The sequence below is a fragment of the Podospora anserina genome, chromosome 7 (genome assembly GCF_000226545.1).
Source record: "Podospora anserina S mat+ genomic DNA chromosome 7, supercontig 3".
In the NCBI taxonomy this organism is placed as follows: Eukaryota; Fungi; Ascomycota; class Sordariomycetes; order Sordariales; family Podosporaceae; genus Podospora; species Podospora anserina.
This window is the reverse complement of record NW_001914848.1, coordinates 433012-446484: the sequence shown is the minus strand read 5'-3', so window position 1 is coordinate 446484 and position 13473 is coordinate 433012. Positions and strand designations below refer to the sequence as shown.

The 13473-nt window shown below is 53.7% G+C and overlaps 2 protein-coding genes across 2 annotated transcripts; both read right to left on the bottom strand.

Moving 5' to 3' along the window:
- Positions 1-1721: 1721 nt before the first annotated feature.
- PODANS_7_250 (uncharacterized protein) lies at positions 1722-5096 on the bottom strand (the record flags this gene model as incomplete). Its single annotated transcript, XM_001905503.1, has 1 exon — positions 1722-5096. The coding sequence occupies one exon, from the start codon at positions 5094-5096 to the stop codon at positions 1722-1724; it is 3375 nt and encodes a 1124-aa protein (XP_001905538.1).
- Positions 5097-12291: 7195 nt separating this feature from the next.
- On the bottom strand, positions 12292-12861 carry PODANS_7_260 (uncharacterized protein; the record flags this gene model as incomplete). The annotated part of the gene is made up of 2 exons (XM_001905502.1): positions 12292-12409; positions 12647-12861. The coding sequence occupies 2 exons, from the start codon at positions 12859-12861 to the stop codon at positions 12292-12294; spliced, it is 333 nt and encodes a 110-aa protein (XP_001905537.1).
- Positions 12862-13473: the final 612 nt, after the last annotated feature.

Genomic DNA, 13473 nt, shown 5'->3' with positions numbered 1-13473 from the left:
CTCCAATGCGTCTGGGGGTAACGCCACACCAATCGTCACAAAAGGCGTCGGCGACCATGTATTGAACGTAATGTTGGAGGAGGGGTCGGTGTAGATTTCACTGGTAGGATCGCGCTCTTGGGCGAACACGACCGGTGCCGCTGTGGACCGGTCAGCGCTGACTTGATCAACGCGACAAATGGGGGAGAGGGCATACCGAGAGCTGTAATCGCTGCAGCAAAAAGTGAGGTCTTCATGATACAAGTGTTTTCTCTAGGTAGGTAGGTATGTAAACTTCCGAGGTCAAGAAAAGAAAAGGAAAACCTTTAATGACGTCTCGAAACGCACCAAAAAAACAGACACAATATCGGCAGCTAAATATCATAAATCACCCTGCGTGATCTTCGTTCAGATCTGAGTCCAAGGATAAGTAAACAACTTGCTCGCCCGCGTCATGCGCTCCAAAAATGTGACTTTGGAGCACCGTATCTATCTCATTCTGGCTACATGACGTCGCCCTCGGCAAGCTTTTGCATCTCGAAAACGGTCGAGATGGGCATTTACAGAGCCATGAGGAATGACACACTATCAGCATCCATATTAATATTCCACAGCCCTGAATAATACAACCCATCTTATTGGTGCGTATTTCTCGCGGGTGTTTTGACACCTATCCTGGGCATCCGGGTATTCTGTGATTGGAAACTGCTTCGGAGTCCAAGATCCGAGAATAATCATGTTCACTTGAATCGACATGTTTCAGGGCCATTTGGAGAATGGAAGAGTCGTGGTCAAGTCTGGACAAATATTCCAACAGTGTATTAATTCTCGCCAGCTACAGGATCAACAGCCACAGCCACCTCGGTTCCTCCCCCTTCCCTCCCATAAACGAGAGATTATGCCCAAATCTCACACCCATCTCTGCGCATATGATTACTATTTTTCCTTTCCATCTGAAATGCCCATCAAGTATTGCATCACGCCATGACTCGTAACTCTGTAACAAAAGTCGTGACCAAAAACAATAAAACAGTGAGCTGTGCACTCAATACAAGAAATTCTAAACCAAAAAGCAAAAGCCAAAACAAAACATGAAAGCAAAGCAGCCAAACCCCATTCAAATGATACCTCCCCCTTGTGACTGTTAACCCGACCCCGCCTTTCCAAGACAACCAACCGATAAAAGAAGAAAGAAACAAAAACAAATAAAGACGACAGTCGACCCAAAAAGACTTTTGTTGAACCGGGCCGAGTCCGAAAGTCAATGAAGCTGATGGCCGAATAGATGGTCGATCAAGAGGGCAGAGGTTCTCCGGCGAAAGAGATAGTACATGGTGAAGCAAAAGAAAAGAATAAAACACGGAGATAGAAACACAAAGAAGTAAACTTCCGCCCGATGTTGGTCGCCAAAGAACATGTCCCTCCTTCTGTATCGGACTCGTATCCGACTGCTCAGCGGTATATTCATTGTTTCAGTTCGGTGGATGATGATGATGATGGTGGTGGTGGTGGTGGTGATGATGATGGTGGTGTGTTAGTGTTGAGCGCGTAGAGAGGTCTCGTGGCATGTGTCGTGCTGAGCTCAGCATTTGGACGAGGAGGCAAATGAAGCGTCGGAATGGCGGGGGCTCGGAGTGGGAGTCGAGTTAACGCTTGAAGATCGAGAATTGCGTTTTATTTCGCTTTTTCTGACGAGATGCCTGCAGACGTAAACCCATGTTAGTGAGGGCCCTGTGTTAACTTCAGATTGCGGCAGCGATTTGAAGCATGACTGACAGTGCTCCTCCTCGGTCGCCAGGGTTGCGCACCACCACAAGTTCTCGTTGCTTATCCTTCTTGCTGCTGCTGGACTCCTTGTCCTTTTCCCTGTCCTTCTCCTTGTCCTTCTTCTGCGGGGAGGCGTTGCGGGACCGGCTGGACCGGCGCGAAGAGGGGGTCAGCTTCTCAACCTTGTGCTGGAGTTCGATGATCTGCTCGGTTGCCTGGTTGTAGGACTCGGTGATGCTGTTGTAGGAGCTGTGCAACGTCTCGAGCTGCTGCTTGGTGGCCCCAAGCTCGGCCGACAGCGCCGAGTTGCTCTCTGTCAGTGCCGTGATCTCACCCACCCGGCGCGTGATCTCCTGACTCTTGATCTCCAGCTCGACTCTGAGTGCCGCCGCCACTGCATCTGGATCCTTGGCAAGCTCGGTCTGCAGCTCGACAACCTTGGCTTGAAGCTCTAAAACCTTGCCTCCGAGAACAATTTTGGCTGCCTCGATGGTAGGGACCTTGTCCGCCTCAGATTGGACCTGCGCCAGCTTACCTTCCAGTTCAGTGGTTTTGGCATAGAGCTCAGCTTGGAGTTCACCGATTCGTACTTGGAGATCGACGCTCCTTCCTTCGAGGTGCGAGATTTGACACAACGCCTCCTCCTTCTCGCCCGTGAGGCCGGGGATCTTGTCCGCTTCGGCCTGGAGCACGGCAATCCTGCTCTCCAGTGTCGAGATCTTGCCCTCGAGATCCACAACCTTGTCCTCGAGTGCCGCCTTGGAACTCATCAGGCCAGCAACCTTGTCCGCCTCGGCTTGGATCGTGTCCTTCTCCGTCTTGAGCTGTGCAATCTCGGCACTGGCAGCGACAAGATACTCCTGCACCGTGTTAAGGTGGTTGGCCACCTCAATCTTCTGGCTGGCAAGAGAGATGTTGGCCTCTTTAGAGCCGGCAAGGTCGGTTGTGAGCGCCTCGATCTGAATTTGCTTGCCGCCAAGGTCGACCTGGAGATCCAAGAGCTTCTGCTTAAGGCCGAGCTTGTCCGACTCGAGACCATCGATCCGGGCCTTGAGGCTGCTGACCTCTGTCTGGGTTGATGCAAGCTCCTCCTCCAGAGCAGAAATCTTGGTGGCCTGTTCGGAACCGGACAATGTCAGCTCCTTCACTTGGGCTTTGAGAGCGGCAATTTCTTCGTTGGCGGTATTGAGTGCCGACTGCAGGTCGCTCCTTTCTTGCTCCAAAGCAGCCTTGGCAGCTTCCAACGCATCCCTCTCCTTTTCCAGTTCCTCGATGCGAGCCCGCAGCGGCTGCTGACCCTCGTCAATCTCCTTTTGAAGAGCCTCCCTGTCGGCCGCAAATGTCGTTCTCAGAGCCTGCTCCGCCTCCTCGGCTGCCTGTGTGATCCTCCGTCTCTCCTCCTCTGCAGCCTGTGCAATTCTCTGTTGCTCCTCCTCGGCCGCCTTGGTGATCCTTTGCTGCTCCTCCTCTGCAGCCTCTGTAATTCTCTGCTGCTCCTCCTCGGCTGCCCTTCTGACCTCCTGCAGCTCCCCGCTAGCCTTAATCTTGATGTTTTGCTGTTCCTCCTCGGCGGCCAATTTCTCTGCAGTCAAGTCCGACACCCAAACCTTGAGCGCTTCAATCTCCTCTTTCATAGCATCCCGCATGGCCGTCAGCTCCGCGATCTCCTTGTCTCTGTTGTCACGCTGCTCAAGGAGGGCACTGTTGCGAACATCCAGAGCAACGATCTGTTGAGACAAGAGATCCTCATGCTCCTTGCGGTCGATGTGGAGCTTCTCGAGCTCCCTCTCAAGATCCTGCACCCTGACTTCGAGCTTGTCCTTGATCTCCCTGATGTCATCACGGCTCTGCTCAGCCTCCATGATCATGACCCTTTGCAGGTCCATCGTGTTCCTGAACTCGTCCATAACTTGCTTGGTGGCCTCGAGCTTGCCGTAGAGTTCAACCTTGTCGGTGCGTTCAACGTCGCGTTCCTTTTCGACTTCGTCCAGGATGCCCTTGGTGAGGTCTGAGTTGCTGCGGAACTCGTCGATGATCGCCTTTTGCGCGTCAAGCTTGGAGAGAAGCTCCTCCCTGCTCCTGCGCTCCTGCTCACGCTCACGCTCACGCTCCCTCTCAAGCGCAGCCCTCTCGTTGCGAGCCAGATCGCGCTCACCCTCAGCCATAGACTTTTCCCGCATGGTGGCGGATATCTGGGCGGCGCTGTCTTCGAGGTCCATCTTGAGTTTGGCCTCGCTCTCACGAAGGGCGCGTGTCTCGGCTTCCAGTTGCTCGATCCTGTGCATCATGTTCCGCTCAAGGTCCTGCTGGCGTTGCTCCAGGTCCCATTGGTATCTGGTGTCGACGGGGGGTGCGCTGGAAGGGAGCAGCTTGATACGACCTCCGCCGGTGAGACTTCGGTCGGCAGAAGATGTGAGCCTTGGTTGAGGCCCGCTAACCCGGTGTCTGACGACCTTGCGGCTGGGAGGAGGGGGGGCATTCTTGGATGGCGCAACAGAACTAACGACACTGGATGAAGAGCCGATAACACTGGGTGTGAAGCGAACGGAGGGCGTTCTGGTGCCCGTGTTGGCAAGGGTGTTGGCCTCCGTAGTGGTCACATCACTCTCGCAGGACTCGGAGGATTCCGAGATGACGGTAGTGGCTTCTGTTGTGGACGAGAGCTCCGAGGTGGAGGAAACAGATTCGGTTTCGGGGTCCGGATCAGAGCGGTAATCGCGCCGATCGGGGCGGTCGTAGTGCTCCTGGCGGGCTTCGTGATGACCCGAGTGAACCAGTTGTCTGTTATTATCAGGCATGAACTGGGGGGAAAGCACATTGCGTGCCACGGATGGTGGTGGCCCATGATAGCTGGGTGGGAGGTTGGAGGTGGAAGAAGAGGCTCGGGAGGGCCGAAGGTTCACAGTCCCTTGTCGTTCAGCAGGCACCCCTGGGAACTTGGCCTTCAGGACCTTGCGAGGCAGGACGCTGGTAGAGGCTGACGGCAGAGAGGGTGAGAGCATGGGCGACGCTGTCGGCGATGCTGTTGGCGTGGAGGCAGCTGAGATGTGGTGGGCTCTGGGCGAGGGTCTGACCCCCAGCTCCGAGTCACTGCCGGCGCCCACTCCGGGGATGTTGGAAGATGTGACGGACGTGTCCGAGTTGCGGCGTGGCCTTGTCGATGGCCTGGCTGACTTGCGGAGGATAGACTTGGGTTGCTGCTGCTGCTGCTGCTGCTGTTGTTGATCTCCTCGACCTTGCTGGCCTTCCCACTCAGGCCACTCGGCTGGCCGACTGTTCAGGCGGGTGTCAGAGCCCGGGGTCACAGTGCCCCCTACCCTCGGGCGGAGGTATTGCCGTTCTCTCTCCATGGATGGTGATATGATGGCCGGTGGTGTTGTGTGTTTCGTGGTCAAGTACAGGATGGGATGGAATAATGGGCTATGTGGAGACAGATGTGCAAAGTAGTATATGTCCTGAGCAGATATCAAAAGACGGTCAGTCAGATGGGCTCTCGGGCGATTATTGGGTCGTCGTGGTAGTGGTCTGGGTAAGAAGCAGTATCACGAGCGGGCATTGCTGGGTCAAACTCTCAATATTTTGGCTGAGAATTGCTGTTTGTTGTGCGCGTGGAGCCAGACGGTTTGGTGTCGATGCAGTTCAGGGGGAAGCAAGCGGGACGGAGCAGGTCTAGGGCGTGCAGGACGACGGCTTGGTTTTGAGAGCAGAGAGCGGGTCAGGGCGGATGGGCGGCTCCCGGGGCAAGGGCCGCATCAAACAGGTACCTCACCGGACACCGCGGTGTTTGGCATAACAGGGCCATGAAGAGGACCACGAACAACGTGACTCACCCTGAATGTGGCTAGACAGCCTCGCCAACGGCCAAATCGGGCACGAGATGGGCTACGGGTAGGTGGGCATTGGGCAGAGACACGGTGAGGGGGAGCTGAGCCCGGGCGTGACGACGACGGAGACGGTTGGGCAGAGAGCAAGAAGGCTGGACTTCAGAAGAGAAGGTTGCCACCCATTACCAAATCACACCAGAGGGGAAGGAAGCGTGTTGGGAAAATTTGCATTCCAAGCATGATTGGAGACGGCACTTGCTCAAAGCTGGGGCACAGAAGCGCAAAACAGAGGCATGGGAAGATATTCTGTACCTCGCTGCCCGTTCCGTCCAAATGGACGTCAGCGGCTCCGTGCATGCACCTGTGGGGTGCTCGGCATGCACCCTCCTGCCAATCATGGCCGCCGATTAGGCTAAAGGGGGGCCGGTGCGGGAAGCCGTTGGGCATCGTTGGGCCACGACAGTCGCTTTTTTTTCACCTCACTTTGGACCTTTGACGTGTCCAGTCTCGCCAAATTCTCCCCCGGTCCGCAACAACGCGATGGCTTAAAGAAGCAATTGGCTGGGTGCCCAATGACCCCATTGTCTCGGTTCGCCTGTCACAAGCACCAATGCAGCCTTTTTCCTGTTCCATCCCTCGTCATATAGGTATGCTGGAGGCAGCCTTTTCTCGGTGCCGGAGCACCTTTAGCACCTTGCCAGAGACAGTCGGAGAAGGAAGGAAGGGTGATCATGATCAGCAATCTATCTTCGGCCTATCCGTCTAGCCTTGTCCTACCCACGCTTGCGGCCTGAAGCGATCCTTCTTCTCTTCTCGTCATCATCATCATGGATGCCAGCAGGTTGCCGGACTGTATGTACACTAGGGATGGATGAGGAATGCGGAAGAGACTGAGATGGAAAGTGGACTCCCCCGATGCTACCCCGGGCCGTCTCGGTGACGGGTCCCGAGCTTTGGGTGTCCCATGCGGGCGGGGTGAGCGGGCCGGGCCTTCTCCACGCTGTTCCCTGTCCATGCCTCAGTCCCGGTTTGGACGACCTCGGTTCTGCTGGAAGCATCTCGACCGCCGCCATCCTTCCGGAACCTTTACATACTTACATGCCTCTTGACCGCCTTCTTTGCCCGGCCAAAAGTGGAGTGGTTCTGCTCTGCGGCCACAGACAGTTCCCCAGCTTTCAACCTGTTGCTCGTCGTCATGCGGCCATGTGCAGCCGATTTGTTTGTCTCCACCGACCGACCCTGCGACGATCCGCAAAATGGAGGCGAGCAAGCTGGCTTTCGATGAATCGCAGACGACCACACGTCATTTTGGCATTGCTTTCTCTCTGTTTTTCTACGTGGATGCAGGTGGAGTGCAGCTGCTGCTCATGCTCTCATCTCCCAAACCAATGCATGATACCTGCTTATCTTCACCCGGCGGTGAGGGCTGTTGGCTGTTGGGGAGTCGGGCAACATGCTGGAGAGTCTTAATAGGATCGCCCTTCCCGCCCCCTTTTCCGGCATGTCACCTCATCCTCTCGATGATGATTTGCGTCGGCGTTGGGTGAGGCATCTTGTACGGGGATTTCCGCCTGCAGCTGCGGCTCTTGTTTGGCTTCCTTACATACGAGAGTACATGTACCAAACGGCTTTGCTCCACAGCTTCAAAACTCCACCCCGTCTGCCGCATACTCGCATAGGAGAGCTCATCATCTGCTTTAACGTGGAGCTATTCGCTGGCACTTTGCTTGAGCGACAGGGGCAAATCTTTCCACGTTTGCGTCAGCTTTGGGCACAGGACTGGCCAGGTAGGCCAAAGCCATGGCATCCATATTCGAGCTGGATGAGGGAAATGTTGTCAAAGGTGAGGGAGACTGAGCCTCATCTGTCTCGTGTCCACCGAGCCTGACGATGGCTCGCTTATACTCGGCAGACGGGGCCTTGGGTATCAATTGATGTTGGTACTCAAACGCAGAGCCTCAACAGCAACACGTAGTTCTATGCTCAACAGAGCATTGCCCCCAACGCTAGCAAGGCTGGAGGCAGCCAAGGTGGGAAATAGCACCAGTGTAGGTCCCACCCACTCGTCAGCAGAAGCCCAGTCTGCGTCCCAAACGTTCGGGTCAGGCAACTGCAGCACAGTATCGTACGGCAGAGTCGAGTTGTTGGCCGGAAGACCCGCTATTTACTGTCTGTTGTTGTCCCTGATATGTAAACAAGTTTTCTGAAACGTTCGCCAGAAGTTGTGATCGGATCGGGAAAGGGGCAAATGTTCACTTTCATCTCAGATCATCATGCTGTGCTTCCGTCTGCCGCCTCATACGCTGTCCGAAGCATAAGTGCCTCCAACGGCTAAGGGCGAGTGTTTGGGTTTTGCCTCCGCTCCTGCATGTATGGTAGGTGAAATCAAGGTAAACAACAACGGATGGGCAATTCTTGTCGGTCTGAGTTACATCGAAGCAAATAACTCTGGACTATGTGGCCTACCTAGTAATGTCGCCAGCGGCCTATTGAAGCTGACAGCTTCCATCGAATGTTTTGATGCAAAAGCCACAGCCTATCTCCGATGTGTTGCCCAATGAGACCGACTTGGACGTTACCCGGTCTAGGAGGCTTAACCCTGAAGGCCATGTTTTTTGTGCGGGGAGGGAATTTCAAATCGATTGATGGATGGGTTTACACGTAGTAGGGGCGGTTTGGCCATTCGCCACAAGGGTACGAGCCGCATACACGCCATTATCTGTGTCTTGGCTTGATCTCCTACATGACAGGAGCGGCTTTTCCAGATGGATATTTCTGTGCGTTTTCAGACCGCCCTTCTTTCCAGACCGTCAATGGATTAATACAGGTAAAAAGGAGGTGTTAAAGTGAGGCTTTGTTGTGCGGAAGCAGGCTAGGTGTGCTTCCTTCAGACTGAAAATGCTCCCCGGATAACAACTACCCGGTTGTCGAATTCTGGAAACATTCTGGTGGCTATATTTGGCCTGCTAGATGCCAGTTGGCGGTTCGAATCGGATCTAGATCTACCTAACCTTTGCTCATCGGGAAATGTTCTGCTTCGGGTGGTGTGATGGATACTTGCCGAGACACTTGGTGCTTGTGTTGACAACGACATGCCATGTTGTTGATAGATCGATTGGATAGTGCGCTCTTTGGAAGCTTGTGTGCCTGCATCTCGAACGGGAGGGGACAGACATTTGCCACCGCTTGCTGAGACCCTGAATATCAGCAGTCTGGCTTGGTTCTGTTGCTGAGATTTTGTCTTGTTACTTCCACTCCAGTACCTAGTTGTTGGGCTAGTGATCGATACAGATGTTGATCTACCTGGTCAATGTAGTGGCTTATCATGCGCCGCGAGACTATCATCAACTACCCACTAAGTTGTGCAGCACAACCCCAAAAGCTCCAGGATCCTTTCAAGGAAAAAGGGGGCGTTGAAATCAAACACAGTGACAGTGTTGCCCATAATCCGAGAATCAGTCCAGATCGGTAGGCATAATTTCGTGGGCAGGTAGCTAGTTACATAGCGTATTATGGATATAATTCTGTACAAGTGCTGCCACTTCAAGGTGTCAGGTCAAAGCAAGTAGTACATTTCTCTATCTAGGCTCGGTAAGGCATACCAGTTTATACCTGGCCCTTCAGTCCATTGGAAAATCGGCGGACGACTACCTACCTACTTCGCTATTATCTTCTGTCTGCACACGCTCTTTGATGGGATTTCTGCTGAACATCATCACTTTTCCACATGACCTACAGGATATTGAGTTCAGCCAGATTTTGATTCAAACCTGCAGTTTTAGTCATGCTGTTCATTTACTCCCCATCAAACCAGCCAGCAACCATGAGGCTACCTCTCGATTATGGTCCTTCTGGAAAGGCAGCCGTTTGTATTGTTCTTAATGTTTGATCTAGCTATTTCCAATCATGGAAGCTGATGCAAAACATCTTTTATTCAATGTTTCATCAGCCCAAATCTTTCTTGACCTACTCGACTCTTACAAAATGCCACAGGTGTACGTATAGTGACGCCGCAAGGCCCTTGCGGCATCAAGTGGTCCCAGACAAAACAGACACAGAATATGCAAGAAACGGGAATATGGAACACAACAAGGACTACTGCCTATTAGTTCCCTTGCAGTTCAAACCAAGTTGGCGGAGAGAGATGATCAAGGGATATGACGTTGTGGTGTGTGCAAGTTGGGGGGGGCTGTGTGGGCGCCGAGGGATCCCGATCCTGTGTTCCGGACACGGCCGTATGGGCCTGCTTGGCTCATCAAACTGGCCAGTGCGAAGAACGGAGGTGGGGCTTTGACGCGGAAGACACACGCGCTGACAAGTGGGGAACGCCATTCTCGCGTTAGTTGATTTCCCCCCCAGTGAGGTGGGAAGGCGGCAACATGTGATATTAGTTCCAGAGCGGTAACCTCGATCTGCAAATTTATGTGGTGCAATATGCTTCCCGGTCAGAAGAGCGAAGCTCAACAGAACCCCCCAATGAACCACTCGCTCGGGCGGCATGCTCCGCACCCATGGAGACGCATCCATCTAGCTCCTTGAGTTTCTGACAGTTCGGCTGCAGCAAGTGCGAAAAATAGCAGAGGCACTCCCACCCCGCTGACTGGGCGGACGGCAGGACTGAGGTGCTCCTCGGAACACACACGACCCCCCAATGCAACAGAGAGGCAAGAGGACTTTTGGCGGACCGGGCGTTGCGCTACAAACCTGCTGTTATCGGTTCAGTTTCGCATGTCAGCCGCCTCACGGCGCACCGCACCGAGCCTACATTAGACAAAGCCTGCGAAGCGAGTTTTGGAAGCGGGGGAACCTAGAAGGGGGGGTTACGACAGTCGGTCCCACCAACAAGGCCGCAAAAAGAGGCAAATGGGAAAGCAAGTAAACGCAGCGATCCGCAAACAGCTCCGTCTGCGGCCGTCCGACAAGCTCCAGCCTTGTTCGGGGCACGAGTTGGTAGGCAAAGGCAGCTGACCAATCCTGGGGTCAGAAATGGCCATCTTCGTGATGCACCCTGACAGTGGTGAGTTCCCCAGCAACCAACTAAATCCACCTCATATTGTGCTCCCCGGAACACCCAAGTGCGGCTTGGCTTCCGGAGGACCTCCGGACGATTCGTTGCCGGAAAGCCCCCGCCCGGAGCTTCCGTCCACGAGGCATGGGCGTCACTATGTGTACAAAGTGTCCGACACGGATATTGTGCTCCTTTCCTTTGCTTCTTTCGAAGCTCGGGAGACGCTCCTTTGCTGTTGAGTAAAGGCTATTATTGGCTTACTTTCTGATTTCCCGCAGCCAAAGATTCCGGGAAAGGCAACAAAAAAAACCGCCTCTCCGATAAAGTTTTCTGTGGCGGGGTTTGATGCGGATATTCCGAGAGCAAACGACTATCACGACCCCTCACCATCCGTTTCCGTTCTGATGGTGTAGCCACTTGACAAGACCGGGGGACGGAGTTTGCAGCTGAACTGGGCAAGGTAGGAAACGGATGCGACGATGACTTGCGCCTCTTGTCGATTTTACACGAGAATGGGTTGATACGACCGTTGCTTACTTTTTGACCTACTCGGCCGATCCTGTGTGTGCCTCCCTTGTAATTTGTTGGCAGCGTGTGTGCATGTCAGACACAGAGCACAAAAGGGTCCCAACCCACCCACCCACCCCCCTGGAGGAGGATTGGTCGCTTGGCCCTTTGATAGGGGAAAGACGATGCCGTGAGACTCTCTGTCTGGTACCCTTCTCCCGGTTTGCCAGCGCTCTTATCAAGGCTCTTACCTGCACCGTCATGCTCTGCTGAGTGGAAATACGGATAAAGCCACTCCACTCCACTCCCCAGGTTCCAGGCTTGCCAGGAGTCCGATCCAACCCTGAACCGCCAAAAAAAAGGGCGCCCAGATTCCGGTTTGGCGCTTGTCGACATGTCATCAGAGCCTGCTTCAAGACACGATGACACTGATGAGGATAGGACAGTGGCTCAAGGCATTACGAGTCAGCCAGATGCCAGATGCCACAAGAATGCGAGAGTCTATGTGGGCGCCACGGGTTTTTGGAACCATCCGTTTCGAGGGGCTTTGCCTATAATAAACCACGTTTGGGGAGGTCCCCGCGCTGTTCTACCATAACCACTTGACCACCTTTTTGGTGTGGCCGATGGCAGGAGACGGTGTCTTGCCGAGAGGAGGTCGACAGGGGTTTGATCATCAGCCATCACCATCATGGAGTCCCTTGATCAATGTCTCCGAGTCACAAGTGGTGTTTGCGGAATGGATGGTGCATTCGGGCTTTATGCAGCCGCCTGCTTAGTCCTATGATCTATCTCTCTTTTTACCACTCGTACCGGGCTGGGCCCAAGGCGCACCAGGCAAGTGTGTAGACCCCTCAGACTCAGACTGGCGCACTGTGCGGCATGATTCCATTCCTGTTGCTTTCAGTGTTGCAGAAACAAATCCAAGCGTGTAGGATTCTTCGGCTCAAACGGCCAGATACATAGAAAAATCTCGGCGGACATCCACACCCCTTCCCTCCTTTTTCTCTCTTCTGGCTCCCCAAAAGCCAGGGTTCCAGAAAACCCAACACAGTTTCGCACTCTCAATCAGTGAGTGGTATGATTGAACGGTGGAACATTTCTCAGTACGTCAGCCAGTCACACAGGCGGCAGCCGAGCAAGGGCAGGGCAAAGAGCCAAGACAGGAAAGAGATTGATAGATGAATGCACACGGTACAAGAATAATCACGCGCGTCTGGATGCCTCCCCCTCCCTCGGGCTGTTGTCGTCTGGACTTTGTTTAGTCTGTTGCATCATGACGGACACTCTGATGGCAACGATGATGACATGGACCGACCCGGTGCTGAAAAGAGGAGGGCCGAGGGGTTGTCGGCAACCCGTACATACCGCTATTCGTCAGCCATTACTGAGATGGAACTTGATGAGGGAAAAAGAGGACCACGATTGCCCCCTTTTTTTTTTCTATCATCAATCACTGATCGCCAGTGGAGACGCCGGAGGGAGAGGATGGCACCTGGTTGTTGCAGCCATTTCCCTAAACTCTTTAGCGGCAATATATAAGGAAATATGGAGGACCGACCGACCGCATACAGTGCGCACTGTAAATAACAAAAACATGCTCCGTTTCGAGCGAGACAAAAAAAAAAGGGCTTGGGTTGGGGCTTTTGAATCGTTGGGAATCCCTGCGATCCGGGCTTTCTTACTCGGACATGTCGCTGCTTTCAGGTTGCTCCTTGGTGTGCGCCTCCCTCCAGTGTTTCCTGCCCCCTCCCCCTCAGGCATGGAGGTGGCCATGGCTCGCGCTAGGTGACCCGGAGACACGTAAAATCAACAGAACAGGGCATTGAGTATCGATTGAGTGAGGAGTCAATCTTTCAACAGCCCAGGCTGAGAAAGCCATAGGACAGTCCGGCCACCTTACTTCTTTCTGGTGGTGGTGTCTCCGGCGTGCCAGCCTCCAACGCATGGTGGAGGACAAAGCGTGCTGCGGCGGGATGGAGGGAACGAATTGATGGGTGGGAGCTTCCAGGTTGCTTGGCTGAGGTGCCCGGGCGATGTGCGCGCCCCAAGCCAAAATGCGTGGACAGGGACAAAAAAAAGAACGACTTCCACCACCCCCCCCCCCTCAACTTTTCCAGGTTCCCCCAAAGCTGTTGACCAATAAAAAAAGTCCTCACCGCATGACTTCCATTGGGATCATAGCCTCCTCCTCTCGCTCCTCCAAACTCATCTCCAACAACAGGAAGATAACCGAATGCCCTTCCTGAACTCTATATTAAGTGTTGAAGCAACAGATATCTGAAAGGATACTTCAATTGCAATCTGCTTCCATTTTTTCTCACGTCCATTTTCCCTGCATTATCAAGAAATCTAGAACATTTCAGAACTATCCAACAAAATAATACC